Source organism: Aspergillus heteromorphus, assembly GCF_003184545.1.
Source record: "Aspergillus heteromorphus CBS 117.55 chromosome Unknown BO70scaffold_21, whole genome shotgun sequence".
Lineage (NCBI taxonomy): Eukaryota > Fungi > Ascomycota > Eurotiomycetes > Eurotiales > Aspergillaceae > Aspergillus > Aspergillus heteromorphus.
The window spans coordinates 274,680-300,881 of NW_020290426.1; the positions used below are offsets into that span (position 1 = coordinate 274,680).

Sequence of the window (26,202 nt, forward strand, 5' to 3'; positions counted from 1 at the left end):
GCGAAGAGCAATGCAAGTAGGCCGGTAGTGTTGAGCGCGTCGGGTACGACTGGACTCTCACTACAGTCATTCGAGCTTACAACTTGGACCGCCGAGTCTACACCCCCTCCCCTCTACGCCTCCCCTCTACGCTCTCCTACGCAGAGAAGAGTATATAGTCATAAACATTCATTCATACCAGGCCTATATACGACCAGTCCCAGTCCTCCCAATTGCAGTTTCCCAGCGAGTGCATCTAGGGCATGAACTTGGCAGCCTGGAACTTCATCTCCTCGTCGTTGGCGAGCATCATGTTGAGGTATTCTACCAGCGCCAGAAGCGTTAGACACGTTCATAAGAAGAAAGTTACAAGTCTGAATGAGGGAAGAGGGATGGAGGATGGAGGATGGAGGAGGGGAGTTGGGGAGAGTCTGACCAGCGAAGTTGATGTTGTCGTCGTGGTTGTCGTCGAACTTCATCACGTCCTCACGGGAGAAGTTCTTGCGGCCGGTCAGGGCGATGTGCTTCATGGCGTCGTCGAGGGTGAGGCCGCGGCAGGGATCGGAGGTCTGTTTTTTTAACTGTTAGTATCGCCTTGGCTTTCGGTTCTAGGGAGGGAAACTCACGGCCTGCTCGTACTTGGTCTTCAGAGTACGGAGGTACTCGGCGGAGTAGAAAGCGTTCTGTATCATCATTTATCATATTAGCCACCATCGCTCTGTTTCTGCATTCTGCTACTAGAAGCCAGGATGGGAAGAGTGATGTACCTTAGCGTCCTGAGGCATCTTGAAGTTGGGGTTGGTTGTGTTGGTGAATGGATGGTTGACTAGATCTTTGCTGTTGCTGCTGTTGCTGCTGGAAAGAAGTCTCGTTCAACCCGGGAATCCACGCAGCTTTTATGTCTTCATGATAGACGCTTTACCCCTCCTCTTCTCTTCCCCTCCTTCTATCTTCCCCTCCATATCCATGTCCATGTCCATGTGTATCTGCAACTGCGTTTGAAATCCGGTTCTTGATGCAGGTGTTGGGTGACACGTACATACAGAGAGGGAGAGAGGGAGTGGGTTGGGCATGAGGACGTACAGGGGCATGCATCGTGCAGTTTCTTTGTCGGATCTGAGCGGTGTTTGATTGAGTTGCTGGAGAGAGGTCGGTAGGGAGGAAGAGGAGGTAGGACTGGACTGGAGGGCTGGAGGGCTGGAGGGCTGGAGGGCTGGAGGGCTGGATGGACGCGATGTGATGCGATGGATGTGATGGATGTTGACTGCGGGGTAGTTTCTTTGATGTTCAATTTGCTCTCGCTGTCACCAACTGACAGATAGACAGACAGACACCTGCTGCTGCATGTAGAAATGCCCAAATGCAAATGCGAATTCAACTGTAAATGCATCTGCCTATCTCCTACAGATGCAGATGCAGATGCAGGTGCAGCTTCGACCCCTCACTCTGTCTGTATCCTCTAGCTACCCATCCACTTTCTTTATCCCTGAGCTAATTAGATAGTCGGTAGATGAACCAAGCTTCAAAAAGGAAAGAAAATAACTTAATTTGAACTTCAATCCATCCTGGATAATTCTCCCCGTTCGAACCACCAAACTAGCAAGCCGGAATATAGAAAGAGACGGGTATAGCTAGCTACCTACTAGTAGCTACCGAGCTAGAAATCATCCCAGCCCTGCACTCTCCAACCCCACCACACAGACCAACACGACCCGCCCGCCCGCCCGTCCGAGCGTGAAACCCACATTTTCTCCCTCCCCTCCCCGTCCAGCCCCACGCACGCATATCTACCCGGGATTAGGGACTATTACAACCAACCCAACCTATGAGAAAGACACCATCCTTCCGAACATGTATGCCCCCTGCCCCACTCCCTGTCGACGTGGTATGCTGATCAGGTCGGTCGCACAGCACCACCTATCTACCTGCTTACCTACCCATGTACACTTTACAGGGAAAAAAGGAGGAGAACAGGTCGAAGTGGGGAGGGGGTACAGATAGATACCTACAGGAGGGCTCGATGCCGGACACGTTGCACTTGCATACTGGTATCTACTAAGCTCCCCTTCCCTCGTTACCTTCCCACCCACTCACATCACCTTCACCTCAGCATAGCACTCATACTACTGGTGAGACGAGTCGCATGGATCATGAAATGGATAAGATCCTGGATCATATAGATCCCGGATCCGGATGAGATGGTTACACAAACACCTTCCCTTCCCTTGTTTTCCCGCCCTACACCATCGCCGTCCTTCGCCTGATAAGGCTGGATGTTTGCACAACGTTTCTTGGCACAGGAACGGGATGCGGACGGGAGTTTATACTGGATAATGTCTGGGGGTTTTGTTCTGTAGGTGCGACTGGGATATAGGTTGTAGGTAGGTAGACAGGGACCTGCGAGACAAGATTCCCACGACATTAGCTGCTCCCTGTATGGCAGGCAGGGACAAGACCATGACTTGCGTGACGTGGATGGATCGATGCATAGGTGGATGCGTGTAGAAAATGCCGCATTGCAGACTGCGTCTGTGTGTGTGCTTTGAATTGGGCGGGTGGGAGAGGGGATATCCACGTTGCTGTTGCTGTTGCTGTTACTGTATGTCACTTTCTGTCACTTTCTGTCACTGTCGCTGTCGCTGTCACCGAGGGACATACCTTACCTACCTACATCCCTGATACATCTCCAGTACCTCTACCGCTCATACTCAACTCCCCTCGGCACAAAACCAGCTACAGCTACAATCTCCTCTCACCTAACCCAACCAGAAAGCGACATCCAGTTCCATTCCCTAACTCCCTGATTCCCTGATTCCCTACCTACCCCCAGTTCCCAGTAGTACCAGTATTCCGCCGTAGCCATCTAAATGGCCAAATAATCCACTATCGTACACCCATCCCATTCCATTTATTGACCAATATCCCCTCTGTCATCTCCACCCCCCCTCCACCTCACAGCCACAGCCACATCCACATCCACCTCCACTCACTCCAGTCCTGTTCAGTTCCTGCTCGTACCCCCAAACTCCACATCAATATCATCTGCTCTACGCATGCCGGGCGCGAGTTCGTGATTGAGTCCTCCGACTGGCGCCTCACATTGCGGGCATCTTGCTTGCTCCATCGGCATGCCGCACTCGCCAACCGTGAACTGGATTGCCTTAGTTTAATTACCGTTTACCGTCACAGACTACAGGCAGTCATGGGAGGGGGGAAGGTGGGGGAGGCTTACTGGATGGTTATTCTCGCAGTAGTACCAATGGCCCGTGCCGGCAAATTGCTGCTCCATAGCGCGGTAGACCTGGCGCTTTTCATCGGTGCTCACGAAGCTGTAGAACATGCCCCCGTTGACGAGGGTCTTTGCCTTCTCGATGTCCTCGTGCAGGGATGAGAGGATGCGGCGATGGCGGAGACATATTTCCTCGCAGGCCTTGAGTTCCTCGCGTGCCTTGTCGCGGATGGCGGTCTGCGTGGGAATGTCGACGACTTTTCCCTGTGCGTCGCTGTTGCTCAGTGAGAGCATCGTGAAGAGAACATGGTAGATTCGGGACTCGACTTCCTGCTGTGGGAATCTCGCGGTTTGACTGGCCTCGGCTAACTCGTGGCATCTCTTCAGAATGCGCTCAAGTTGGCTGGCCACCACCTGCACTAATGTCGCTCTGATTCGCGGGTCGGTGTCCTTCCGGGTGTAGATCGCATCCAGATCCCAGAATAGGGCCCAGGTGAGTCGTAGACCCAGGATCTCTCCGCGAGACTCGAACCCCGTCTGGATGATGGATTCGTCAAATGGGAATGAGGTCGTTACGATCGATTGGTCTCGTGCCGCCGCCGCCGCGAGCATGTTGTTTACTCGCCCGAAGGGCTGCTCCTCTCGTCCAACCGACTTGGTGAATTCCTTAATTTGTCTCTGAAGCCTGTTTCCCTTTGCCCGATAGGCTTCAATTGAGCGTTGCACCTGGTCGGGGCCTTTCGACCCGAGATCATCCAGTGGCCAGTTGGACATGAACTGGACGCGCTCTTTCTCGATATCTGTCTCTCGCTTCCGAATAGCCTCCATCAGACCTGCGTAGATGGAGTTTGTATGCGAAACGAATCGCTTTGTGGCTTCGTCCAGCAGGCCTTTCTTGATGATGCGATTGTAGCGGTTGATGTTCCGGAGAGGCATCCGGCACTCTGGACATCCCTTAACGTCTCCAGAACTCATCGCTCGGTAAGAAACCTTCGGCCTGATAATTATGCCCGTCAACTGATCCATATCATAGTATTCTGACATGCTCATGACGCCGTCAAGAGAAGTCGAGGTGTAAAAATGGCCACACGACAGGAATATTAACGGGTCTTGGTCAATGTTGATGTCCTTGTAGGCCTTGAACTCCAAAAGATCAACGTTCCGGGTGAGAACGCCCTGGTTGCAGCAAAGTCGACAGTACGCAGAGTCCGGACACGGCTCGCCGCACATCCCCGGGCATCGGTGACCACAGCGCCACAGCTTCTTCTTGCATCGAAGGTTGCATGGGACTTTACTGCAGGGGACGGCACACGGCAATGCGCATTTCTTGCGGTGATCACAGCCCCATCCACACGGCTCTGCGCATGGAGCACATGGCTCGCTACAGTTCTTTGCACAACGACTGTGTTTGCATCGCACCTCGCAGGTTCGATCGCACGGGGCGCATGCCGTGCCCTGATGGCATGGCTGGTTGCAGACGTGGGCACAAGTTGTAAATGGTCGACCGCAGGGATTGTGACAGACACCATGATCGATGGTAGACTTCCCTGCCATAGTAGATCTGCACTGCCAACAGGGCTTTCGACAGTTGTGCCCACATGGTAGAACATTGCCACACAAGTGGAAACATTTCATGGAGCTTGCATTCTCGAAGCAGCGTACCTTGAGCCGATGACTGCACCCAGATATGGTGCGGACGAGTTGTTCCACACACCGGATATTTTTAAGGTTGCCCATCATTCGACACTCCACCCTCTGAGCTCTGTGCCCACAGGGGAGCAGAACATTAAGCACCGTCTCTTGGCAATCGCCACATCGCTCATGACATTTCTTTGGACATGCATGGCCACACCCCTTCACCCTCGTACATGGCTCCATGCACTTGACCGCTTTGTGCAGTTTCTCCGAATGGCATTTCACCGGACACCGGTGTCCGCACGCCAGTCTCAGCTCACATTTATCTGCACAGCCTCCTTCCGGTGCATAGACAGCAAAGTCGTCCGGTTGGGATATGTAGGACTGTATCCCTGGGTGACGACTGCAATGTAGTTCCAGCTTCGGTCCAATGTTTGCATCCCGCTCCAATATACCGATAACAGATGACCACATCGGCGCCGTGGATGCGGTATTGGCATCGCCGATTATGTACATGCCATGTTTAGCACGGCTTTAGTTGACCGTTAGCGCGTATCGAGAACTGAGTGATGGCTCACTTACCTGAGGAGCACGTTAATCCTGTTGGGCAGGTCGAGGAACCCACAATTGCGGTAGCGGTTACTTCGCACGAGAGATACAACGACGACTGTTGCCTCCTCGCCCTAGTGATGTGAGCTCTCTGCCTGATCCGATGAAGCTGACCTTACCTGAAAGTTATCCACCGTGGAGAGCCTGATAACGTCCAGTAAACTCCCCTTATGCACATTGCCTTGCAGATTTCTACTTCTGCTCGGCCCAGTAGGAATGCTTACAGGTGCTTCGACATCCTCCTCATCGAGGTCATCTTTATCTGTTTCACTGATGATAAGTGCCATTTCTCTGCCAAGGATATCTTCCAGCATCCTCAGCTGCCCGACGTACGGTGTCAAGACAGCAATCTCTCCGGGCCCATACTTTCCCTGTCGAGTGAGATGTCTCACCAGCGCGACTACCATCCCAGCCTCCCACGCATTGGTCTTACTTTGCATTGGGTCTGCCGGATCGGTGGGATCTTCGATGTTTCGATGATCGAGCCAGAACAACCTGCGCTTGAGTCCAGATATGGGGGGATATGCAGCCGTAACTGGATGATCTTTGAGATTGGGGTAAAAGGTATCGCGGACGAGATCGGAGACAACGGAATGCATTCGCCGCTGATGACTCAGCTGTGCTACAGGGAAGCCAAAGCCTTGTTCCTCAGCGTTCAGGTCTCCAAAGCGATATGTGGCAAGCCTCTCGAAGAGTGACTCATCAAGGTTGAAGTTCGTTTCGTCGCATGCCTTTGACAACCGAATGTTAGAAATCCGCGGACGTAGTTGCAGATGGTCCCCGATTAATATGGCGTGCTGGACGGAAGGCAGGAGGGCAGTGATAACATGTGATTCTAAAACCTCGCCTGCTTCTTCACATATGAGCACCTTCGAGTTAATATTGCGAAGCAAGTCCGCGTTATTAGCCAGCTGGGTGGTTGTTATCCCTACCACCTGGGAGCTATTGAGTCGTTGCAAGTCCAGCAAGCCAAAAGCCGATGTGTGCTTTCTCTTTTCCTCATGGTGGAACTTCAGAAGACGAGACAGACCCACTGAAAGCTCAGTCCAAGCTGTATCTTGCCAGTATTGTAAAATACGGGCGCGCTCTGCGTTATGAAGCGTCCAGAGGTCCATGTCGGACTTGAGAAGCTCCTCAATGGAGCGCTCAGCAGTACCATCTTCATTCCACCTAGGTACATCGCCAGATGCCCATTCCTGCATGGCTTCACCGTCTTTCTCGCATGGACCCAGATTGATCATGCTCGCCTGGGAGGGGAATTTCTTCCTCAAAAAGCCCATGATGAGGCTGTTGATGTCTCTTCCCGCCGTCTCGAGGAGGCACTTAATCTTGGACGTTAATGTTAGCAGAGCGCCTCGCGACTCATCTTTAATCCTGTTTACCCCCCCCACCCGCGGCCCTGGCTCCCTCTTCCTTGCGTCGAGCGAGAGCGCCTCTATATGCGAAGATGCACTCGGAGGGCCAATCCTTACGATATTTGAGATTCCTGATTTAACAAGGCCGTCAAGGAACTGATCCAGTGCATGAGCAGTGTAGCAGCTGCAAGGCATTAGCATATATATCTTGGGATTTTCAATTTCCAACTTGAGTTAAAAAGTTGAGGGTCGCAATAGCCGACAGTGGGCGAGGCCGATAGTCTCAGCTCTCCTATATCCCGAAAAGCAAATGTACTTACACGCAGAGAATTGGACCAAGTTGCAAGGACTCCTGGTTGTCCAATAAGCACCTTGCAATTTGTAGACCCACATACGACTTTCCGGTTCCCGGAGGACCTTGGATCAGTGCAAGCTTGCACCGTAGGGCCGACACCATTGCAGCTGCTTGACCTTCGTCTAGAATGGTCTCTTGTGATAGTCTGGCGGTGATCGAGTGATTATCTTCAAAAGGTGACATGAGTATCGGGATTGCAGGGTCCCCGTTGTCGAGGTTTCGTCGGGGGAGCGAAGAGAGATTAACAACGCGACCTTGTAGATATACCGGGGGTGGCACATTAATGTTCTTCGTGCAACTCGTCGTTAAAGCCTCGATGAGCTCATCGCTAACTCCACTCGGAGCCAACCACGTAGCAAAAGGAACGCGCCATGGACTTTTATGCAAGGATTGGAGGCAGCGTAGGATCCCTTCAAAAGAGTTGTATGGCACTGCTGGGAACTCTATAAGTATGAGTGGTCTCGCCGGTTTCTCCCGCATCATGGAGAGGAGTCTATTCGCGTCCGATTCGTATGCTGAATCTGCTAACCGGAGCGTGATCATGGCTCGCTCGGCGTCGCTGACTACGTCACTGATTGGAGTAGGTGACGCATTCCGCTTCTTCTCAATGTGGTTGACCTCTCTTTTTGAAACCAGAAAGAACATTGCATATGCATTGTCAAGGTCTTCTGCGTCTAGCAGAGCCAGCAAGGGACCGCCCCTCAATGTTCGAGTATCAAGCCACCATTGCTTACGCCTGAGTGCAGACATATTCTTCAGCCGATGGAGTTGATCGAACTCGAGGTCTATCTCGATACCTTTCTTTTGATCCGCATTAATCTGTCGCATCTGGACGCCCGAGAAGATTCGTAGTGGCGTTGGACTGTATTGACGAAGAAATTTATGTTTGAGTTTCCAATCTGAGCTGTGTGCCAGAAAGTCCCAGTTGTGAATTATCAAGCGCAAAGCATCACGGACCACACCGGACGTGTCCTCCCTTAGGAGGCGGAAGTGGGTGTCTATCAACCTGCAAACGCCTCTTTCATGGTGTGAAGAAGGGTCAAGGGAGCCCTGCGAAGGAAGGAACTCAGCTCGAGCATCACTGAGGATTTCAGAGATTGTTGGTAAGATACGAATACGTGGTATAGCAGCGTGATCGTTATCGTGACGAGGGCCACGTTCTGACAATTCACCGGGGAAATCCACAGGCATCTCTTCGATTTTCTTGGGGTTAGTCTTTTTGACTTTCTCTGTGACCTTCGAGATATAAAGTGAATCTCCGATCGAAAGAGAATCGCCAATGTTGATAATGTTCGCCCGAGCCAGGTCAATGTTGGCGTCCGCGGTGGCGCTTTCCTTCTGACAGCAGCTGCAGAGGCTTTCAATAATGTGTTTTAGATCTGGATGGGCGGCAGCCTCCTGGTTCAAATTTAATGTGCTCAGCAGTACCTTAGTAGTGAGGAGCAGCGCTTCGGCCCAAGGCGCGGAAGCTTTGGTAGAGCCATTGGTGGCCGCATCACCCTTCACTTTGGTGTTTTCCTCGCTGACAGAACCACCGTTAGTTTCAACCAGATATCTTGTCACATTCGTAAGAAAGTCCATTCCCCTCCTGCCACCAGGCCCATATATGACATTGTATATGGTTCCCACTGCCTTCTCGAGCACCAGTGATGACAAAATCTCCTGATGAGAGATCATTCGAAGAAACAGGAGGCAATGGGGGTCGAACGTGGGCTTCAAAACACTATAGGAGGTGGCGAAATCAGTCTCGACAATCAGGCGAATGTTCTGAAGGCCGCTTTCGGTAGCTAGATCTTCAACAAACGCCCTCCTTGTTTCCAGCGAGCTAGTGATCATCGTGAGGCCATTTTCCAGAAACTGTCGCATTTGCGATGCAGAGAGCTCCGGCACAGGCTGAGCGGAGGCCTTGGGGAACGATCTACGTCTAAAGTTCGCATTGGGGGACCTTTATTATTAGCGATCGAAGGAATGGATCTCATTGAGAGCGGAAGATATACTTACCTGTTCCCGCGTCCTCCACGCCGTGGAGGCTCTGGATGCGACTCTGGGTTTTTTATGACCTTGACCTCAAGCTTTTTGGCCACATCTCCTTTACCACCTTTCTTTTGACCGGGGCCGTTCTTTATAGGATTGGTGGGCTTGATGACAGGAGCCTGGGTACTTTCTGGGGCTTTATCCTCAGAGCTAGCGACTTGGGCAGCAGGAGCCTGCGTTTGACGACCGCCGCCGCGACCGCGACCGCGACCACGGCCACGTCCCCAACCACGGATTCTTCTGCCACGACGGGGCACATCAGGAGGAGCAGGAGTATCGGCCATCACATCTGCTTAACTCGGTATCAAGGGAATTGGAGATGTAAGTAAAGAGAAGATTCGTACGACCGAATGTGGTGCGAGAGTAGCAGCGTGTTACCGAATGAAAAAGGTGGGGGGGGAAGGAGATAGATAGATGGAGAGGAGAAGTATAGAGCGTGGAGGAGTGTGGGGACAACGTCACTTGCTCAGCACTAGACCGGTTGTGGGTGTAGGGCAGAGGGCAGAGGGCAAGGGTGATTGGATGGCAGGATGTTGTTGGGCTTGTCTGTGCCTGCCTGGGTTGTGTTACCTTGTCGGAGTGGAGTGGAGAAGGAGGGAGTGAGGGAGAGGGAGACTACCTAAGAGTGATTATAAAAGCAGTACAGGACTGGCTGCTTTGCGGTCTCAACTTACCCTCCTTCTTGCTTCACTAGCCTCACCAACCAGGTATGCGCTACTGAATACTGATGCTTCTGTCACTGACTGGTCAACTTGCCTGGAACTCCAATAGGTCATTTACCAGATATCTGTCAGAGCTCCTTCATCCACATGTCATTCGGTCGTCACCAACACGTCAGCCGAATGGAGGAGACCATCCCAGTCTTCAGAGGGCCTTGATTAAATTCAACGTTACCGCGGGATACTTATGCAGATACCACCACGCCGGAGAGCCATATAAGGATCATTATCCTAAGGGATTGCCCGAAAATCCTGATCACTGAGATCAAACACGAAGAGGGATATTTCATCCACAAGTGAAAATCACCGCGCAGTAATCCGGATATCATCTTGCGCACTCCCAGTGGACGAGCCCAATGATCGGGATATATCATCGATTGTTATATTACAGCAATTGATCCTCATAGCAGCTGTAACATAAAGGCAACTTCATGGCTCCGAGCTGGCACGTCTTTTTTGCTCAATAGCGGGTATGTGTTACGCGCCTAGGGTGCTGCGTAGCCACGGTTAACCACTCGGTCAAAAGACTGCTATGTCAGGCTTTATGCTGCCATCCCTAAGATCCGACTTATATACCACCACCGCGCCGGCAGGGCCGGCGTCTTATCACAAGCCACTCCTGTGTCTATCGCGAGGGTACCCGCGAAGGACCTACATGTTCGATATCCAACCCCGTACCCAACCCGCGGGTCATGGCGAGGCATAAGCCCATCCCATTTTTTATCCACAGGCGCGCCGTGAACGAACTCCATGTCCATCCGGTCGTTGTCTCGGTTCGTCGCTAAAAAGCGGACATGAGGGAGGTCCGATGTCCCGTAAGAAGGAATCCCACGGCGAATAAATATCTACAGGACCATTTAAATTAGCATGCAGCTTTCTCGGTCTTCTAACTTACTATGTTATTCCAACCCAGCACCACGCCTGGAGGCCTAGATTCCTCGGATAGAGGGGGAAGCCCATCCTAGAGTGATGCTGTGAATTGTATCCATGTCTATCCGACCATTGTCTGGGTTCATTGCGGATTCATAGGCTCTGGGAACGATAACGGTGGTGTTGGTTCGTACCAGCTGCATCGCTTCAGCAGGACTCCTATTTGCATCCGCACTTGCGGATAGAATGCTGTTTTAACATTTGATCTCGGTGACCAACATTCTCAAGTGTTGTCTTGGAAGAATATATCTAGCACAGTAGCGTGTGCAAGATTGTATCCGGGGTTCTGGGAATACATTAACATCATGAGGGAAGAATTCGGATGGAAAGAACTGCACCGAACTGATCCAAGATCGCGGCGGGAAGAGGAACCCCCTCGTCTGTGTCTTCCAGGAAGGTGGCTATATGGGCATACACCCTTCCTGGACCGCTAGATGTGTGCATCACAACGAAGGGGGATGCGGACGGCATACTCGAGGCACGACGGATTTTGCTCTAAGCTAAAACAGGTGTTACCTCATGGATAAAATATCCGAAGCCCGTTCCTCAACAAACCCCCCTCCCACCACCCAATGCTCATGGACTCGAAGGTTAACCTACATTCGATCTGCGACTGCTAATTTTAAAACAAACTTTGTGGCGACAAACGGACTGAAAAAAAAGTCGAGGATGTCTTCGGTAGTAGATTGTGGTCTTACCGCTGGCGACATGCTGTCATGTGCTACGGTAGTAGTCCGAGCATCATTTTATGCGACTCGTCTGCGTAAGGTTCGATGTTACCTCTGGCTTTATTATGCCCATTTGGTTTGTTCGTCCGTGGCTAAAGATTAATATCTTGTTTGAAGTGGCGAAGAAATTTCAAATAGTTAACATAGAGCCACATGAATCCGAACCGATGGTCTCCTATTTCACCTACCAGTGAGTGGATATCCGGTCCCGCTTTGGCGATTTCGAATCGAACATGACCGACGACAGTGGCACTGAGCGACCAGGATTCGAGATTTCGGACTTCCAGTACCTGTTTGTATCCTTAGCTCACTGTGCTTCATGGACGAATAAATGAGAGGTAGTATCGAGCAAAATTAGCCCCCATGACGGGGTGGCATATGTCTCTGTTTGACGGTCCAGGCCGCTCGTCAAAATAGTGAGTTGCCACCAGTTTATCCAAAGGCAAGATGGATGTCTATCATTGGAGGAAAGTCCCGCAGAGGCGTGCAGGCGCAGGACCGTTGTCACATCCCAAATGAGGCCCACCGACTTCGGAAGATCGTCTTAGTAATTTTACCCATGAACGAGGTTCTTCTCATGGCAGAACCACCGTGATGAAGCTCATCGGGGGAAGATCACCCGCAAGCGAGATTAACGAACCTCTCGAGGGGGAGTCCAGGCGCCGAGTGTCCGCAGGCTGAACTCTGTTGGACGTGCCAGGTGGGATCAGCTAGCTGGTTTTGGCCACAGAGCACGCTGCTAAGGAGGTTTCTCCGAGACTCCAGCGAGATTCGCCTGTATATTGAGCCAAACCATCCGCCAAGAGAATCTGGTCCCGCACAGACATGTGTATGGACGGACGGAATCACGCCATTCCGTAGGGAGAAAGTGTCAAGAGTGACGGGACCCTTCCGAATGAGAGATGGATGAAGCAGTGGCCGTCTCATCTGTGAATCTGTGGCTTTTCTCCAAGCGTTGAGAATTTGGTGGTGCCCATGAATTAGACCTCGAGCGGATGTTGACTTCGTATCCGCCAGTGTGGATGCCCGCTGTGGTAAGGCTTTCGGGGTCGACCCTGCCGATCGCGGACATCTTACCGGATTAGGCGGGGCGAGTGTTTCGCCCAACGAGAAGGCTGGAGGGCTGGAAATTGAGTCGGGCGATGCGGGGGGATCCATGGCTGCTTTGGTCCATCGGATGGCTCGGGTGGCTTGAGACAATCCTTAGTGTCCGTCCGCCATACCCAGCCGTTCGTTGAACTCCCGACCCTTGAACCTGAGAGATGCCCGTGCAGGGTCAGGCACAGTGTAGGATGGATTCACTACCATTGTTTAATAAATATTTCTCCATAACAAGTAAGTAGAATCCGGGGGCGGGCCGGCTAAGCAATGCTGCAGCGAGCACTGCTGCTCGGTTTGATCCCGAACTCGAATCCATTTCTGCCCATGCACGATGCACGATGCGCCTTTTTGTTGGTCTAGGCCGTTCTTCCTCTATCATGCCCATTTTCTGTCTCTATCACTCGATTATGATCTGCCAGTGGTCTGGATGTGAGGTTGGAGGTTCTCACCGCAGAGTTGGGTTAGTTGGTGAGGGCCAAAAATCCAGGATGGGTGGAAGGTTCCGACCACGCTGAAAGGGGAAAATGAGCATCTTTTCGTCTCGTCAAACCAGCTGGCCCAGAACGAGAATTGCACTGACGATCCCGAGCACGTCTCAGGCACAATCCTACCTCAGCAGATGGTTCCAGGGACCCTGACCCGGCTAATTATATTAACCCCAGAATTAGAGGGAAACCTTCCCCTGATTGCCCCACCTCGGCCCTAGCCAGCAGCCTATCCATCTGAGCTTCTATACGGCCTCGTCGAGTATATATAGGGCCTGGATATCGGCCCTCAATCGAAAATCATCAGCACAACAATCTCTTCTCTCTCTCTCTTGCCTTTCAAGTTTCTCCGACTCTTCAGTCTCCAGCACTCGCTTCTTCCTACTTAATAATACCGCACTCGTTGCCTTAATATCTATTCAAAATGAAGCTCACTTCCGTTCTCTTCACCCTGGGCCTGGCCACCAGCGTCTTCGCCAACCCCACCAAGGTGGCTCGCACTCCTTCCCTCGTTGAGCGGGACGTCGCCTCCATCACCAGCGTCCTCTCCAACATCGAGACCGAGGTCAAGGCCCTGGACACCTCCATCAACAGCTTCAACGGCGGTGACACCTCCGGCGTCCAGTCCGCCTCCGACAGCCTGGTCAAGGCCATCAACTCCGGTGTCACCACCGTCAACGCTGGTTCCACTCTGAGCAGCGTTGATGCCCTCGGCATCACCAGCCCCGTCCAGGATGTCACCAAGCAGGTGCAGACCGTGGTCAACGACCTGATCTCCAAGAAGTCGACCTTCGTTTCCGCCAACGCCGGCGCCATCGTCTACAAGAACCTCCAGCAGCAGTACACCGCCTCCAAGAACCTGGCCGACGCCATCACCTCCAAGGTGCCCTCCTCTCTGTCCGACATCGCCAGCAACCTGGCCGCCGGTATCACCGACGCCATCCAGAAGGGTATCGACTCGTACAAGGACCAGGCCAACGCTGCCACCGCCGCTGCTACCACCGCCGCCGCTGCTGCCACCACCAAGGCCGCTGCTGCTGAGACCACCGCCGCCGCCGCCGCTGGAACTGAGGCCGCCGCTCCCGCCGAGTCCTCCGCTGCTTCCACCAGCTCCGCTCCCCTGATCCAGGCCACCACCAGCAGCGCCTCTGCCCTCGTCTCTGCCACCCCCAGCGGCTCTGCCTCTGCCTCCGCCAGCCCCGTCTTCACCGGTGCTGCCACCGTCGAGCGCGTCACCATGACCTTCGGTGTCGGTGCCGCTGCCGTCGCCGTCGCCATCACCGTCGGTGTCTAAGCAATTTCAACTTCCTCACGAACCTGGACTTGCTCTCCGCGCTGACCGCGGATTCACTTCCTGTGGCTGGTGGGACATCCGAACGGTGAGAAAAATTCGGGCTCCCCGCTACGGTTTGGTGCGACGGATGCGAGATTAATGCAGCTGGCTTGCTTGCCCCAGTGGATTTTCCGTCTCGCCCTGGTCTTTCCTACTTTCTTTCTTTCTTTCTTTTTCTGTCTATCTCTGGATTGTTGTGCTGTCGTTGTTGTTGGTTGGATATAGTTTAATTACAGTATATCGCAGCAATATATTTGTTCTGCTTGTCATCTCTCTTCTTCTTTCTAGACTCGTAGAGAGTACTGTAGATGTAAAGGATGGGTTTTCTAGCATAGAGAGACGGTCATGCAATATTATAACCTCAAAACAAATACCCAAGAGGTTATAAGGATAGTGAAGAATTCAGGAACAACTGAAACAGCCAGAAACATGCAGATATAGAAAAAATGAAAAAATAAAAATCAAAAGAATAATGGACCGCTTACTATTCCGTAAATAGAGGCAAAATGGAGAAAACACAAGTCCGTGTTTACCTCAATGACTACATTCACGGCAGTATTGTTCTTTCTATTTCATTTGATAGTACTATAGTATAACCAGGTAATTAATAAATAATGAAGTGCCCATAGGAAAGAAAGTTTACTTCGTGGAGTAGTACGAGGTGGTTTTGTAGTGTCATGCTTCCATCGCTCAAAGATATATTTTGCCGACCCCACCCCCCAAACCTCAGACGGACCAACAAACTATAAATTCATTTCCAACAAACAATCTCCCCATGCAACAAACCAAACCACGCGCGATCAGATTCGATAAACTCCTCCCAGCCCTTTACAACACTCTCCAACTGCTCCTTCGTCGCAAACCCCTCCTCCACCGCCTTGGTCGCGAACCCTGAAGCTGCGGCACGCCCGGCCATCGACCCGCCCCAATACTGTCTCTCTTCCGGACTACTAAACGACCAACACCCGGCGCTCTTGCGAATGCGACTCTGCTCAAACCCAGCCTCTTCGGCCCACACATGAATCCGGGATCCCGGGTGCGGGTTTCCGCCTTTTTCCTTGGCCATTTTGGTGGTGATATCGAACCACAGCGCGATTCCTTCGTTCTCCGGGTACCAGGTGAGTGTGCTGGATTCGCGGGCGGCGATGATGCCCCCGTGGGATTTCGCGACGCGGCGCATTTCGCGGAGCGCGAGGACGGGATCGGAGATGTGTTGGAGGACCTGGTGCACATGGACCAGGTCGAAGGTGTTGTCTGGGAAGGGAAGGGCGTGGATGTCTGCGACTTGGAAGTCGATGTTGGTGACGTGTTTGGAGGAGGCGAGGGATCGGGCTTGCTCGAGCGGATCGGCGACGTATTCGACCCCTGTGACGTGGCCGGAGGGGACGTGTCGGGCGAAGTCCACTGTGATGCTTCCGGGGCCGCAGCCGATGTCGAGGATGGTCATGTCGGGTTTGAGGTAGGGGAGGATATAAGGGACGGAGTTGGCGAGTGTACGCCAACCGTGGGTTTGGAGGACCGCGGGGGCGTGGTCGGTGGTGTAGGTTGTCATTGTGAATCAGTGGTGGGATTTGAACGAGTATGTACCTGATGAAGTTTAATACGCACAAAGAGGACGCGAGTCGTGGGAGACTTTATATCCCCTCGTCCTACCCATGGTGTCATACCCGCCCGCTCGGAGTTCCTGATCGGAATTCCGAGGTGGCGCACTGACCAATGCGGAAGGCAGGTATCAACAGCCGTGGACGTGGGTCGTCACGCCGAACATCGTCATCCCAAATTCGTCGACTGTTCTCAGCCACCGTCCGATCCTTTCTCGCCGCTGCGGCGTCCCCGTTTCTGCTGACCTCCAGAGCTCCGAGATCTCCAGCATCCCGTCTTCCCAACTGAGCAGATGTCGATCGTACTCTCTCTCCCAGGTTTCCCGATCGGTGGCTTCCCACAGTGATTTAGCCTCCGGTGCGAAAACACCCTTTACTTCGTCCGCGATAAAGTTAGGCAGCATCCGGTCGGCATTATAAACGCTGCAGAACAAATACATGGTGAAGATCGTTCGTCGTTTGGCGGCTGCGACTATCCAGGATTCCCAGCTGGGTCTTGTATGGGAGATCTCAGCAGCGCAGAAGAGCCCATTGCGAGCAGTACGAAAGGCCATCTCCATCAGGGTGATCATGACCTTGTCGGTGATCGCAGGTGATCCTGCCAGAGGGGAGAGGTACAGCATTATGGAGTAGATGAGGTACGCCTGGAAGGCTGCTAGGAGATCGATGTCGTACAAACTCGGTGTCTGTTCGATTAGCGCGTGTCTGATGCGGCATTTCAGGATGGTTCATACCTCGTTGGCTAATCGTTCCATTTCTTTCTCTACAGTATCCACCACCAGCGCTTCACTTCCAGCTGCAGCTTGCTCCCACATCCGCACGAGACTGTAACAGTTCGCCATGGCAGGTGGCATTTGTCGTCCGACCTGCAGTCGATGGACTATCGGTGGGACATCGCCATCCTTCAGCATGGACCGAGGATATGTACTCAAGGTCATCGAGATATATTGCAGTGTGAACGGATGATAGGCCTTGGGAACTTCATCTCGACCCAAGGGAGGCAGTATATACGGTCGAAGCCATCGATCGCGAATATCCTCCGCATTGCCGCTGGGAACCAGATCAATATTTCTCAAGTCAAGTTCACGGCCACTGCGAATCACTTGTCTGCGTGGGTGAATTGGAGGTGACCAGATAGGGGTTTCAAGGCCATATGGCACTGCTATAGGCATCCCCGAAGTCTGACCCAGCCCTGGCGTCCCTAGGATCGATAACACTGGTGTCCTTTCGATGGAGCGTTCTCGAGTCGTGTAATTCGGCTCGGTCGGAGGGACAGAAACAGGAGGATTGGATGGATATTCGCACGGTCGGCCAAGTGACTTGCATCGGGAGCAGACAGGTCTCTCAAGATCACAGCGAACTTTGGATTTCGTGCAGCTTTGGCAGGCCTTCTTACGTGGGGGAGGCCTGTCCCCTCGTTTCAGGTGTGGAGATCTCATGGCTGGGAGTTGAGTTGTTCTTCGGGCTCGGAATTCCGAGGCGAAATGACGGAGGGAGAGGGGTGATTAGTCACTCTCAGCCGATCTCGTGTTTGTGATCCACAGACAAGACAGACGACTCAGACGACTTTTATGCTCCTTTCCAGTATACAACTCTCACTATCGTTGAATGTGCGCAAGCCATGAACTCCATAAAGTGTCGGTGATCCGGGGACGCGACAAATTTGATGCCGAGAGATCTCCGCCCGAGGGTCCGTCGCGCGTGTCTTCGACGCGTTCCGCAACAGCTTGACAGGGATCATCACGCACAATGTTTGCCAACTGCAGGGTTCTCACTCGGCTAACAGCCAAAATTCCAGATGGAGATCTCTCAGTTATCCATTTAAAGAATACAAGATACCGCCAGATCTCTCAGACCCCTCCATCCTCCGAGAGCCGGTCAGGCCACAATCAAAGCGCGCCCCGCAAAATACTCTACGCTTTCGATCCTGCAGCCACCACGCCACCATCCGATTCATTCAGCTTTATAAGATGGTCAAACATCTCCCAAGATGCAGATTACAAACATGCCATTCCCATCTACCCGCCTTCTTTACGAGTCCCATGGCCAACATCCCTCCCTACCTCCCTCCAGTCGCGACACTGGCAGACAGCCGAAAGGGCAGCGCAGGAATACACAGAGACAATCCTCCCCAGGAACCCCCAACAAGCAACACCCCAAACAAGAATTGACACCATGATCGACACGGCAGTATCCTACGCCGCAAACCTTACCCCACTGAGCAACCCAAACCGACTACACCTCCTCACCAAGACCTTCCTCCTACTCTTCCTGCACGATGACGCAGTCGACACAGGAGATCACTCCAGCACCACTGTAATCCCCACAGCCCACAAGCCCTTCACAACTCTACACCCCGCCTACGATACTCTCTCACGAAACCTCCTCACCGAAGACCCCATCCAAGGTCAACACCTCCTAAAGGAGATAGCATCATGGGCGTCCCTCTCCCAACAAACCCACCCCACCCATAAGACCTTCAACAACCTAGACGAATACCTCATCCACGGTCTACCCGACTTCGGCGCCTCCCTCATCCTCCGCATGGTCGAGTTCTCCCTCCCCGCCCCCCTCACACCGCAGGACAAGCAACCCCTTCAATCCCTGGAATCTCTCTGCGCGAAACACCTCCTCCTCACCAACGACCTATACTCCTATCCCAAAGAAGCGATGGCAGAACCGGAGACGGTACTCAATGCCGTCCAGGTCATCCAGGACTTGATGAATGTGTCCACATCATCGGCCACCTCCATTCTTCGTCTTCTGATCCGCGACCTGGAAGCTCAGATGGATGCAGAATACACCCGCTTGGAACAGGTGCAACTGCCTGCACTCCCGCAGTTAACCTATGCCCGAGCGATGATTGTTGCGGCCGCAGGAAATATGTTCTTTTCCGCGACTTGTCCCCGGTATGCCCGCGTGGTGGAGGGGTCGAGGTTATTGTGAATGTTCAGGTGTGTTTGTAGAGATCTAGCGTTGTAAGTGTAGTGTAGATTGCCGTAATTCAATAATGTAACCAAGGTAGGCGCTTTTCTCTCTTTTTAACACTCCGACTGGCATCATCCGTTCTATACAGGCCTCCTCAACCACGACCTGGCTCGGAGAATTGGAACTAACCAAGGCCGGTTAGACCACGCACTACTGCTCGGTTATAACAGGGTCCACTCGTTTGCCCCACTTCTCTTCTACAGTAGTACTACACTACTACTAGTTAGTAGTTATCTACCATTTACATCCAGTGCTTCATTCACATCTCCATCTCCATCGCCATCAATGATTTTTTTTACTTAGCGCACTCGTTTGAATCCTCACATCCTTCATCCCCTGTCTCTATACATGCTTAATCTCAGTCTACTCCAAGAATGTCCTTCAGCGTAGAAATGGTATTACACCCCAGCAACGACAGAACCTCCTGGCCGTCTTCCACGAGCGCGTGTCGAGCGCTGTATGATTTCAATACCTACATAAATTCATGGATATCAACTCCATGCTGCTGCACACATCCGATCAGATCCTTGTATCTCGTCGCGCATCAGCAGGGGATTGATATCCTACATTCCTGTCAAAGTCAACCACCCCTCGACGAGGTGGAAGGTGGAACGTTGATGCATCCATGTATTCCGATCTGATAATCATCTCCCCTAATTTAGCCAGAATCCACACCCTGCGTTGCATAATATCCAGATAACAATGTCGCGCCTCCGTCTGCGTGCATTGGATTAGCGATACCCCGCCTGATCATTCCAGTAAAGTGTATCATGCTGGACCTCCGCGCCCGTGGCGCCAAACTCCCACCCTAGCTTCAATTTAGTCCACTGCATCAGGTGGCTTGCGATCTTGAGGTGTCCGACGTCGGTCGGGTGCCCTTGGGGGTCGATGTCGTTGTGTTGTAGGATGCCTTTCGTGCCGAAGTAGTGCACGAATGGCTGGTCGTGGAAGCTTTCGAAGACGCGGTGGAGGTCGGGGGCGTAGAAGGGCGATTGGATGTATTTGTCGCCATAGCGGAAGAATTTGCCCCAGAGGGACTGTGTTGTTAGTTAGTTGGTTGTGGTACGGATGGGGAGGGGTGTCTAGGGAGGGGGGGGGGGGTACCATGAGGACTATTTCGGCTTGTGGGTATGTATCGTGTACGCTGTTTATTAGGGCAGTGTAGCTGTCATAGAAGTCTGAGCCGGAGACGTTGTTTCTCTGGTCATTTGTTCCTAGGTCTATAATGACGAGGTCGGCTGGTGGATGGGCGCTGAAGTTCCATTTCTGAGGGTTGTTTCCGTAAGTAGCTTCTGCGCGCGCACCCACATCGGCGGCATAGAACCATTGGTGTGTCTGTTGGGTCGGAATCAGAAGGTGGGCTTTGCTGGTTGTTGTGGTATGGAGCTCACCATGCCGCGCGCCTCATTGGAATAGCAGCTCTTGTCCGTCAGGCAGATTCCGGGATATGCCTGTGATGGTCAGATTGAGACTAGGGGCCTGGGGGGGAGACAAACGGTGATTGAGTACTCGACGTCGCCTAGACCGGCAGCGAAGCTGTAAGCCCATGCGGATAGCCCTTCGTAAGTTGCATATTGTCCGGAAGCAAAGCTATGGCTGTTAATTGCTGAAAGAATGTGGATACATGGTTCTCACGAGTCACCGATTATTTCCACCGTCTTGTTATACTGTAGAGCTTTGGTGAGCTCCCCATCTGAAGCAATATAAACACCCGAGAGTTGGACTGTGTGATGGGTTAGGTAGACACTTTCACCGAGGTTGAAACACTTATCCATAGCCCCAGTTTGTGACTATTTACGAATTAGCACAGCCATGTGGTATGAGGGAGAATCCAACCTCGCATCTCGAATGTCTTCTCTCGTGTCGAATTCATTCCTGCCGTCCATGGCCCCGCAAACTGATAGATCGCATTTGTGGTGACGTTCGAAAATTTCCAGTCCAGCCCACCAAATCTGGCCAGTCAGAGGGAAAACGAGACAACGGCTGCGAGCACCAACCGATAAGCCAAAAGAACACCTTCACTCGTCTGAGAGCCGAATCTCAAAGCCAGCTGTATCTCGTCAATGCTCAATTCCAGCATGATGTGTGTCCTAAATACCTGACTTCCTGTGAATCCGAGCTTGATGCCCGGAAGTCTGCACTTGTCAGTCACGACTTCTTCCTTCGGCAACTGGGGGTTAGAACATACGACCACCCTAGACAGTAGTCAGAATACCATTGGCGACATGGACTTGAACCTCTCACATGAAACATATTGTCTGTCCCACCGCCCCTTATAAGATATCTCTGGCGCGTCCGGCCCGTATGCCCGCCACGAATCGTCCACCAAAATCTCGGGAGCCTGACCGGGATAGGCATCTTCTCGCACCTGGCCGTTCTGCAAGATAGTGGCTGAAGCCTGGAGGGCCCAGACCAGGAGGCACAAATGGGAAAAACGCATTGTCTGGGTTGGCTGTTCGTTGTCACTTGAGAGGGTGTATTGAAGGGGAGAGCTGGTCGGGTTATAAGGCAAGCAGCTCCCACAAAAAGGTGGGAGTTTAATTCCGTCCCTGCGTGAAAAATCGCTTTTCCTATTAGAGCAGTTTGTGATTCTATCCAATACAGCTTACCGAGACAGTAACGATCGACCAGAAGATCCGCCCTTGCGTGTCGATCAGGAGAGAGTCGATCAGTCAGAACAAGGCTGAAGTGTGGAAAGGAGCTCATTTAAACCAATGCAGCTTGATGGTCCTGCTGCTGCTGCCGAGGATCCGCACGGTTGAAGACTTCATCATGACAATGCCGACGTGAGGCTCAAAAGTATATCAGGCAGGAACATGGCAGGCAAACCGCCGAAACTAGACAGTTACCCCGCAGAAGATTTTATTGCTTCAAATTGCTTTCCAACAACAGACACCGCCCTACACTTTGCTCATTCAACATATAAAACCCATGCTCCAATATTGTCTCGAATCATCGTTCTCATAGCTGACTTGAACCCAGTCTTGACCAACAGAACACGCGGTCCAATTAGATTCGAAATCAGGTCCCACTAAAGCTTCCCAGTGCCACAGCTCACCTTTGACCAGGCGTGCAACTTTGCAATTTCCGTCGTGGGAATGGCCCACCACTTAGTAGTCAGGGGCATTGGCTGACGGTCGGACTATCCCAGATGTGCATTCCCAGACCCCTGCGAAACTTGTCACACGATTTGCCTGTCGGGATATATGGACGTCTGGACTATGGGCCGCAGCTACATTGGATACGACAGTCGATGCGGTCGTACTTTACTATATGTCATAATGCACACCGATCGAGCTACGACCAGCAGCCAAGTGCGAATCCCATAAGGGAATTATGCGTCTTGGACCGATGAAGGTAGGGGTAACAAGTAGGTCGATAAGGGGATGGGATAGATCGTGATGCCCTGACGCCTTTCGCGGATGGCTATGATGAATATTCCTCCTTGGTCGCTTGCGAAGCTACTCATTGGCATTGATGGTCCGTGATGTTTCTGCAATACTCAGGGTGTTGGTATCCGGAAATGCTCCCTACGTCTGACACTGATACTCACACAAGCCGACAGAAGCCAGGTGGAAGGGGACAGGCACCCATTCGGCCAGATCTGGGCTTTTAAAGCACTTCCTTGTCTCGATAATCCTTCGAGAGCATTGTCGGAAGGTCCGATGAGATTGCCTCCGCTGAGCCGCCTCTATCGAATTCATATGGAGGCCATTTGCGCGAACGACTCACATTTAGGTACATATCTCGTCTTCAGGAACAAATCACACTACTCAAACTTCTTCATACCTTCAGTGCGGCTGATTCAGATATCCCCTGAGCTTGAAAAGACGCGCGAAAAAAATTCTTGACAGCTGTGGCCAACGGCTTCCTCCATATCAAAAAGTTCTCATCATCAGATTGTACCATTTATTATTCGCACGCGCTAATATTATAACTGCTAGAACTTTTAATATTCTCCATCTAGATCAATTCCGTAGTTTTTCTTATTTCCAATTCCCTGCTCGTCAACATTCATCGGCCAACCTACCACAATCAAGATGCAATTCTACTACCCTATCCAATCCATTATGCCCACTCAGTAATTTCTATTCTCCCAGTGATAGTAATAGTCAGGATATGGACTGTAGGAGCAAGCAGATAGTGAATACTACATTGCACTATTAATCCAATTTCTGATTCACTGATTCCAACTCTTCTTAGGAAAGACTCGAATATTTCAAGACCTTCCTCCCCCCCCCCCCCAAATCTTTATTTTTCTTTCTCCCCTTCTCCTCACTCTGACTGCATTCTTCGAGGGCCTTCCCCCCTCTCCCAGTCGTTATTCATGTCAGGACTTCCTCGAAAACCCCGAGCGGAGAATTCTCCTTTTGCCTGAGTGATCTTATATCACTTCCTCTTCCTTTCTCTACTTTACATCATGGTAGCAAGCTTTTCTTTCACCGAGCACTAGATATGGCGACCTTACCTGGGACAGGCGGGGTTGCACGCGTCGTCACTCCGCGGTCGTTTCGTGGTCGATTGCCAGGTCTGACGCGTACGTGTCCTCCCCTGTCTAGTCACCTGCTTTTACTAACGATGTTTCTCTACATTTCGGTCAAAGAGAGAGAGAGAGACAACTACGTATTTGGCCTGTCATACAGCTGTCTCCAGTCAAGCCTCCCGTGGTCCAACGGACTCTGGCCTTATTATCCGAATCATCGTGGTGGAAGAATATAATCTGCGGTCGATGCGTGTGGCCGGCAGGGGATGCGAAGGATTACATTGGATTGCGAAGGCGGCTGCACAGAGCTTTCGTATTCTGAAGACCCAGCATGAAAACCTTTCATGGCTAACTATGTCGAATGGTCATGTTGCCAAATACTTCACTTCAGTCCTAGTGCAAATGACACCGCCAGAATGGCGTTCGAGAAACCGATTTATATTGACCTGGAGCCTTCCGCTAAACTATATCTGCTAAAGCAGTGTCTCTCTTGATGCGTCGCAGCGAAAATTCAACCGAAGAGGTTTTTAATCCCACCAACCGACCATCCTATAGGACAGGTTGGAGGCCAAAAATGGAGAAGGCAATTCCCAAAACAATTTGATGCTGTCAGAAAAATGCCTTCGGCCTGCCTACGCACACGGGTTATTTCTGGACAGGAGGCGAAGGAATACCTTTTGTTCCTACGTGTCCTTGACCACCAGAGGAACTTGGACTGGTCGAATAACCAGAAGACGTCCATTCAACTGCCGCTCTCGGTTCCGTAATGCGCTATGCATTATACAAGCATATCTCGAAACAAAGAGACAAATAAAAACGTTTCGAATAGCTGGCATGATGTCAGTATTCCAAAGCTTGGCTTGCACACATGATATGAAAGAAGACTCAAGTGGCTTCTGCGGGCGTTTAGCCTTGCCCCCGGTGATACCGGAACTGGAATTCCAGGAACCGTGGGTGCGAGTTGGAATCCGACGACACCAGGAACCGGAAACGTTTGTTGAAGGCAGCGAATCAGTATGTTTGGTCTCGACCGGTTATGAGTCTGTGTGGATGCGCGTCGACACAGGACATCCGAAGTACGTCAATGCGTGGGAGAAGATTGCGCCTGACAGGGACATGATCTTTGCTCCGTCGCTTGAACAGCAATCGGCAAAGTACGACGTCATCTCAACTCAGTACACTGTCGTCAACGATTACCTACAACGACAATTCTCGGACTTTGAGACTCGGATGACTCAGTGGCGTGCGGAACACATCGAGTGGGAGTCCTCAGAATGGAACAACACCTCCGCAGTATCCGCGAAGACCTAGCAAAAGGCACCTGCACCGTAGGATCTGGACCCCGACACGAGTTTATCGACAAGTACATCAAAGGAGTCATGACTCCTGCCTCGGAACGCCCAGCGGATGAGGCCGATGATGGATATGTACATTAATGGACGAGATACGGCGCTCTAGATGCGGATTCCAGCTTGTATCCTTCCAGACAGCGACAAGATGAACATGTGTTCCGTCATATTTACGGGGCCTCGGTGGAAAGTGCAAGGAATTTGAGTAAGTGTTTTTGAGACATGGAATTATATACCTGCTAACAATGCATTTTAAAACCTAGTCTCAGCGTCAGGGGGATATCCGCCGAGTGTGTCGACCGGTAGACGCTTTAGAACGGATGGCGACGATGAAGTCGGACAGAACCCGTTACGGCCCTATATCGCCAGAGGTTTCTGCTGGGTTCGATGAGCCGACAAAGCCAATTGAGGATCCTGGTGTTCAGAACGCGGATAAACGGGTTGTTGATCTAACGAGGGAATTTTGGGGCTTGGTTGAGGTTTGATGCGTCGGCTTGTATAGAATTATTAGCCAGCTTTGCTTGGCTATGAGCACGTACCTAGTGAGTGTTTTGCATTTCTGGTGGTAGTTGAGGCAATAGACACTGAAGGTTGTAGAGGGTTGTTAGAAGCCAAAACGATCAAATAAAAAAAAACCCCCTTGTTCTATTAACACAATCAATTCTTCCCGCAATGTGTTAGTTACATAGACGACAAAAACAAAAAAATGGACTCGCCGGGAATCGAACCCGGGACCTCTCCAATGCGAATGGAGCGTCATACCCCTAAACCACAAGCCCTTCTTATTGGTTCCCTGATGCGGTAACAGACTGGGAGGATGGGTGTTATGGTGTGGATGGAGTTAGCGTCGTGGAGGGAGCCATGGAAGGGCGTACGGTGGTTGGAACTTCTGTGTATGGTTTGTATTTCTGGTTCGGTATTGAGGGGATTCTTTTATCTTGTTGCGGTTTTGTAGAATGTCTTGTTTCTGGTGTGCGTGAGTATTGCCCTTGTTGGAGAGGATAGAGGACGGGCTCCAAGTCCACAGGAGTCTAGGATGATATTTATTCTCATTATTCAGTGACCAGTTGTTCTGTTTTGTTAGATTGGGTAGTATTTGGAAAGGGGAAGGAAAAAAAAGAGGAGGAAGAAGCGCAGTAGAAGGCGCGAGATGGCGAACATGGTGGCCATCACATGATGATACCTTGGGAAGAAGTGTAGGGGTATATACAGCCTGGTGGCTTGCTTTCATTATCTTTTTATTGCCACTCCTTTTCAAAGGTCTCAGTATGATCCAGTTTACTAAGGTC

General features: G+C 51.7%; 11 protein-coding genes and 1 non-coding gene across 12 annotated transcripts; 3 read left to right on the plus strand and 9 right to left on the minus strand.

Moving 5' to 3' along the window:
• Window positions 1-235: 235 nt before the first annotated feature.
• On the minus strand, window positions 236-764 carry BO70DRAFT_398303 (uncharacterized protein; the record flags this gene model as incomplete). The annotated part of the gene is made up of 4 exons (XM_025546773.1): window positions 236-303; window positions 416-548; window positions 606-662; window positions 747-764. 4 exons carry the CDS (start codon window positions 762-764, stop codon window positions 236-238), a joined length of 276 nt encoding a protein of 91 aa, XP_025397415.1.
• Window positions 765-867: 103 nt separating this feature from the next.
• BO70DRAFT_97299 (uncharacterized protein) lies at window positions 868-1,603 on the minus strand. Its single transcript, XM_025548892.1, has one exon. It carries the CDS (start codon window positions 1,367-1,369, stop codon window positions 926-928), a length of 444 nt encoding a protein of 147 aa, XP_025397416.1. The 5' UTR covers window positions 1,370-1,603; the 3' UTR covers window positions 868-925.
• Window positions 1,604-2,980: 1,377 nt separating this feature from the next.
• On the minus strand, window positions 2,981-8,998 carry BO70DRAFT_411756 (P-loop containing nucleoside triphosphate hydrolase protein; the record flags this gene model as incomplete). Its single annotated transcript, XM_025547294.1, has 5 exons — window positions 2,981-3,130; window positions 3,212-5,375; window positions 5,426-5,526; window positions 5,572-6,991; window positions 7,128-8,998. The coding sequence occupies 5 exons, from the start codon at window positions 8,996-8,998 to the stop codon at window positions 2,981-2,983; spliced, it is 5,706 nt and encodes a 1,901-aa protein (XP_025397417.1).
• A 1,071-nt stretch (window positions 8,999-10,069) lies between these two features.
• On the minus strand, window positions 10,070-10,373 carry BO70DRAFT_97321 (uncharacterized protein). Its single transcript, XM_025548893.1, has one exon. It carries the CDS (start codon window positions 10,287-10,289, stop codon window positions 10,101-10,103), a length of 189 nt encoding a protein of 62 aa, XP_025397418.1. The 5' UTR covers window positions 10,290-10,373; the 3' UTR covers window positions 10,070-10,100.
• Window positions 10,374-11,656: 1,283 nt separating this feature from the next.
• BO70DRAFT_381152 (uncharacterized protein) lies at window positions 11,657-12,731 on the minus strand (the record flags this gene model as incomplete). Its single annotated transcript, XM_025545448.1, has 2 exons — window positions 11,657-11,863; window positions 12,214-12,731. The coding sequence occupies 2 exons, from the start codon at window positions 12,729-12,731 to the stop codon at window positions 11,758-11,760; spliced, it is 624 nt and encodes a 207-aa protein (XP_025397419.1). The 3' UTR covers window positions 11,657-11,757.
• A 665-nt stretch (window positions 12,732-13,396) lies between these two features.
• Window positions 13,397-14,761, plus strand: BO70DRAFT_364013 (cell wall mannoprotein 1 family protein). The gene has a single exon (XM_025543704.1). It carries the CDS (start codon window positions 13,584-13,586, stop codon window positions 14,451-14,453), a length of 870 nt encoding a protein of 289 aa, XP_025397420.1. The 5' UTR covers window positions 13,397-13,583; the 3' UTR covers window positions 14,454-14,761.
• Window positions 14,762-15,101: 340 nt separating this feature from the next.
• On the minus strand, window positions 15,102-16,288 carry BO70DRAFT_97337 (class I SAM-dependent methyltransferase). Its single transcript, XM_025548894.1, has one exon. It carries the CDS (start codon window positions 16,042-16,044, stop codon window positions 15,244-15,246), a length of 801 nt encoding a protein of 266 aa, XP_025397421.1. The 5' UTR covers window positions 16,045-16,288; the 3' UTR covers window positions 15,102-15,243.
• On the minus strand, window positions 16,135-17,687 carry BO70DRAFT_97343 (Zn(II)2Cys6 transcription factor domain-containing protein). The gene is made up of 2 exons (XM_025548895.1): window positions 16,828-17,687; window positions 16,135-16,779 (listed from the first exon to the last, which is right to left on the minus strand). Exons 1-2 carry the CDS (start codon window positions 17,530-17,532, stop codon window positions 16,225-16,227), a joined length of 1,260 nt encoding a protein of 419 aa, XP_025397422.1. The 5' UTR covers window positions 17,533-17,687; the 3' UTR covers window positions 16,135-16,224.
• Window positions 17,688-17,842: 155 nt separating this feature from the next.
• BO70DRAFT_388720 (uncharacterized protein) lies at window positions 17,843-19,187 on the plus strand (the record flags this gene model as incomplete). Its single annotated transcript, XM_025546007.1, has 2 exons — window positions 17,843-17,860; window positions 17,948-19,187. The coding sequence occupies 2 exons, from the start codon at window positions 17,843-17,845 to the stop codon at window positions 19,037-19,039; spliced, it is 1,110 nt and encodes a 369-aa protein (XP_025397423.1). The 3' UTR covers window positions 19,040-19,187.
• Window positions 19,188-19,812: 625 nt separating this feature from the next.
• Window positions 19,813-21,613, minus strand: BO70DRAFT_411765 (SGNH/GDSL hydrolase family protein; the record flags this gene model as incomplete). The annotated part of the gene is made up of 9 exons (XM_025547295.1): window positions 21,319-21,613; window positions 21,180-21,216; window positions 21,079-21,131; window positions 20,918-21,033; window positions 20,717-20,804; window positions 20,578-20,671; window positions 20,473-20,532; window positions 20,186-20,416; window positions 19,813-20,118 (listed from the first exon to the last, which is right to left on the minus strand). Exons 1-9 carry the CDS (start codon window positions 21,519-21,521, stop codon window positions 19,813-19,815), a joined length of 1,188 nt encoding a protein of 395 aa, XP_025397424.1. The 5' UTR covers window positions 21,522-21,613.
• A 2,824-nt stretch (window positions 21,614-24,437) lies between these two features.
• Window positions 24,438-25,456, plus strand: BO70DRAFT_430911 (uncharacterized protein; the record flags this gene model as incomplete). Its single annotated transcript, XM_025548191.1, has 3 exons — window positions 24,438-24,857; window positions 24,917-24,991; window positions 25,177-25,456. 3 exons carry the CDS (start codon window positions 24,438-24,440, stop codon window positions 25,396-25,398), a joined length of 717 nt encoding a protein of 238 aa, XP_025397425.1. The 3' UTR covers window positions 25,399-25,456.
• Window positions 25,457-25,620: 164 nt separating this feature from the next.
• Window positions 25,621-25,692, minus strand: BO70DRAFT_t230. Its single transcript has one exon. It is a non-coding gene; the product is annotated as a tRNA-Ala (tRNA).
• Window positions 25,693-26,202: the final 510 nt, after the last annotated feature.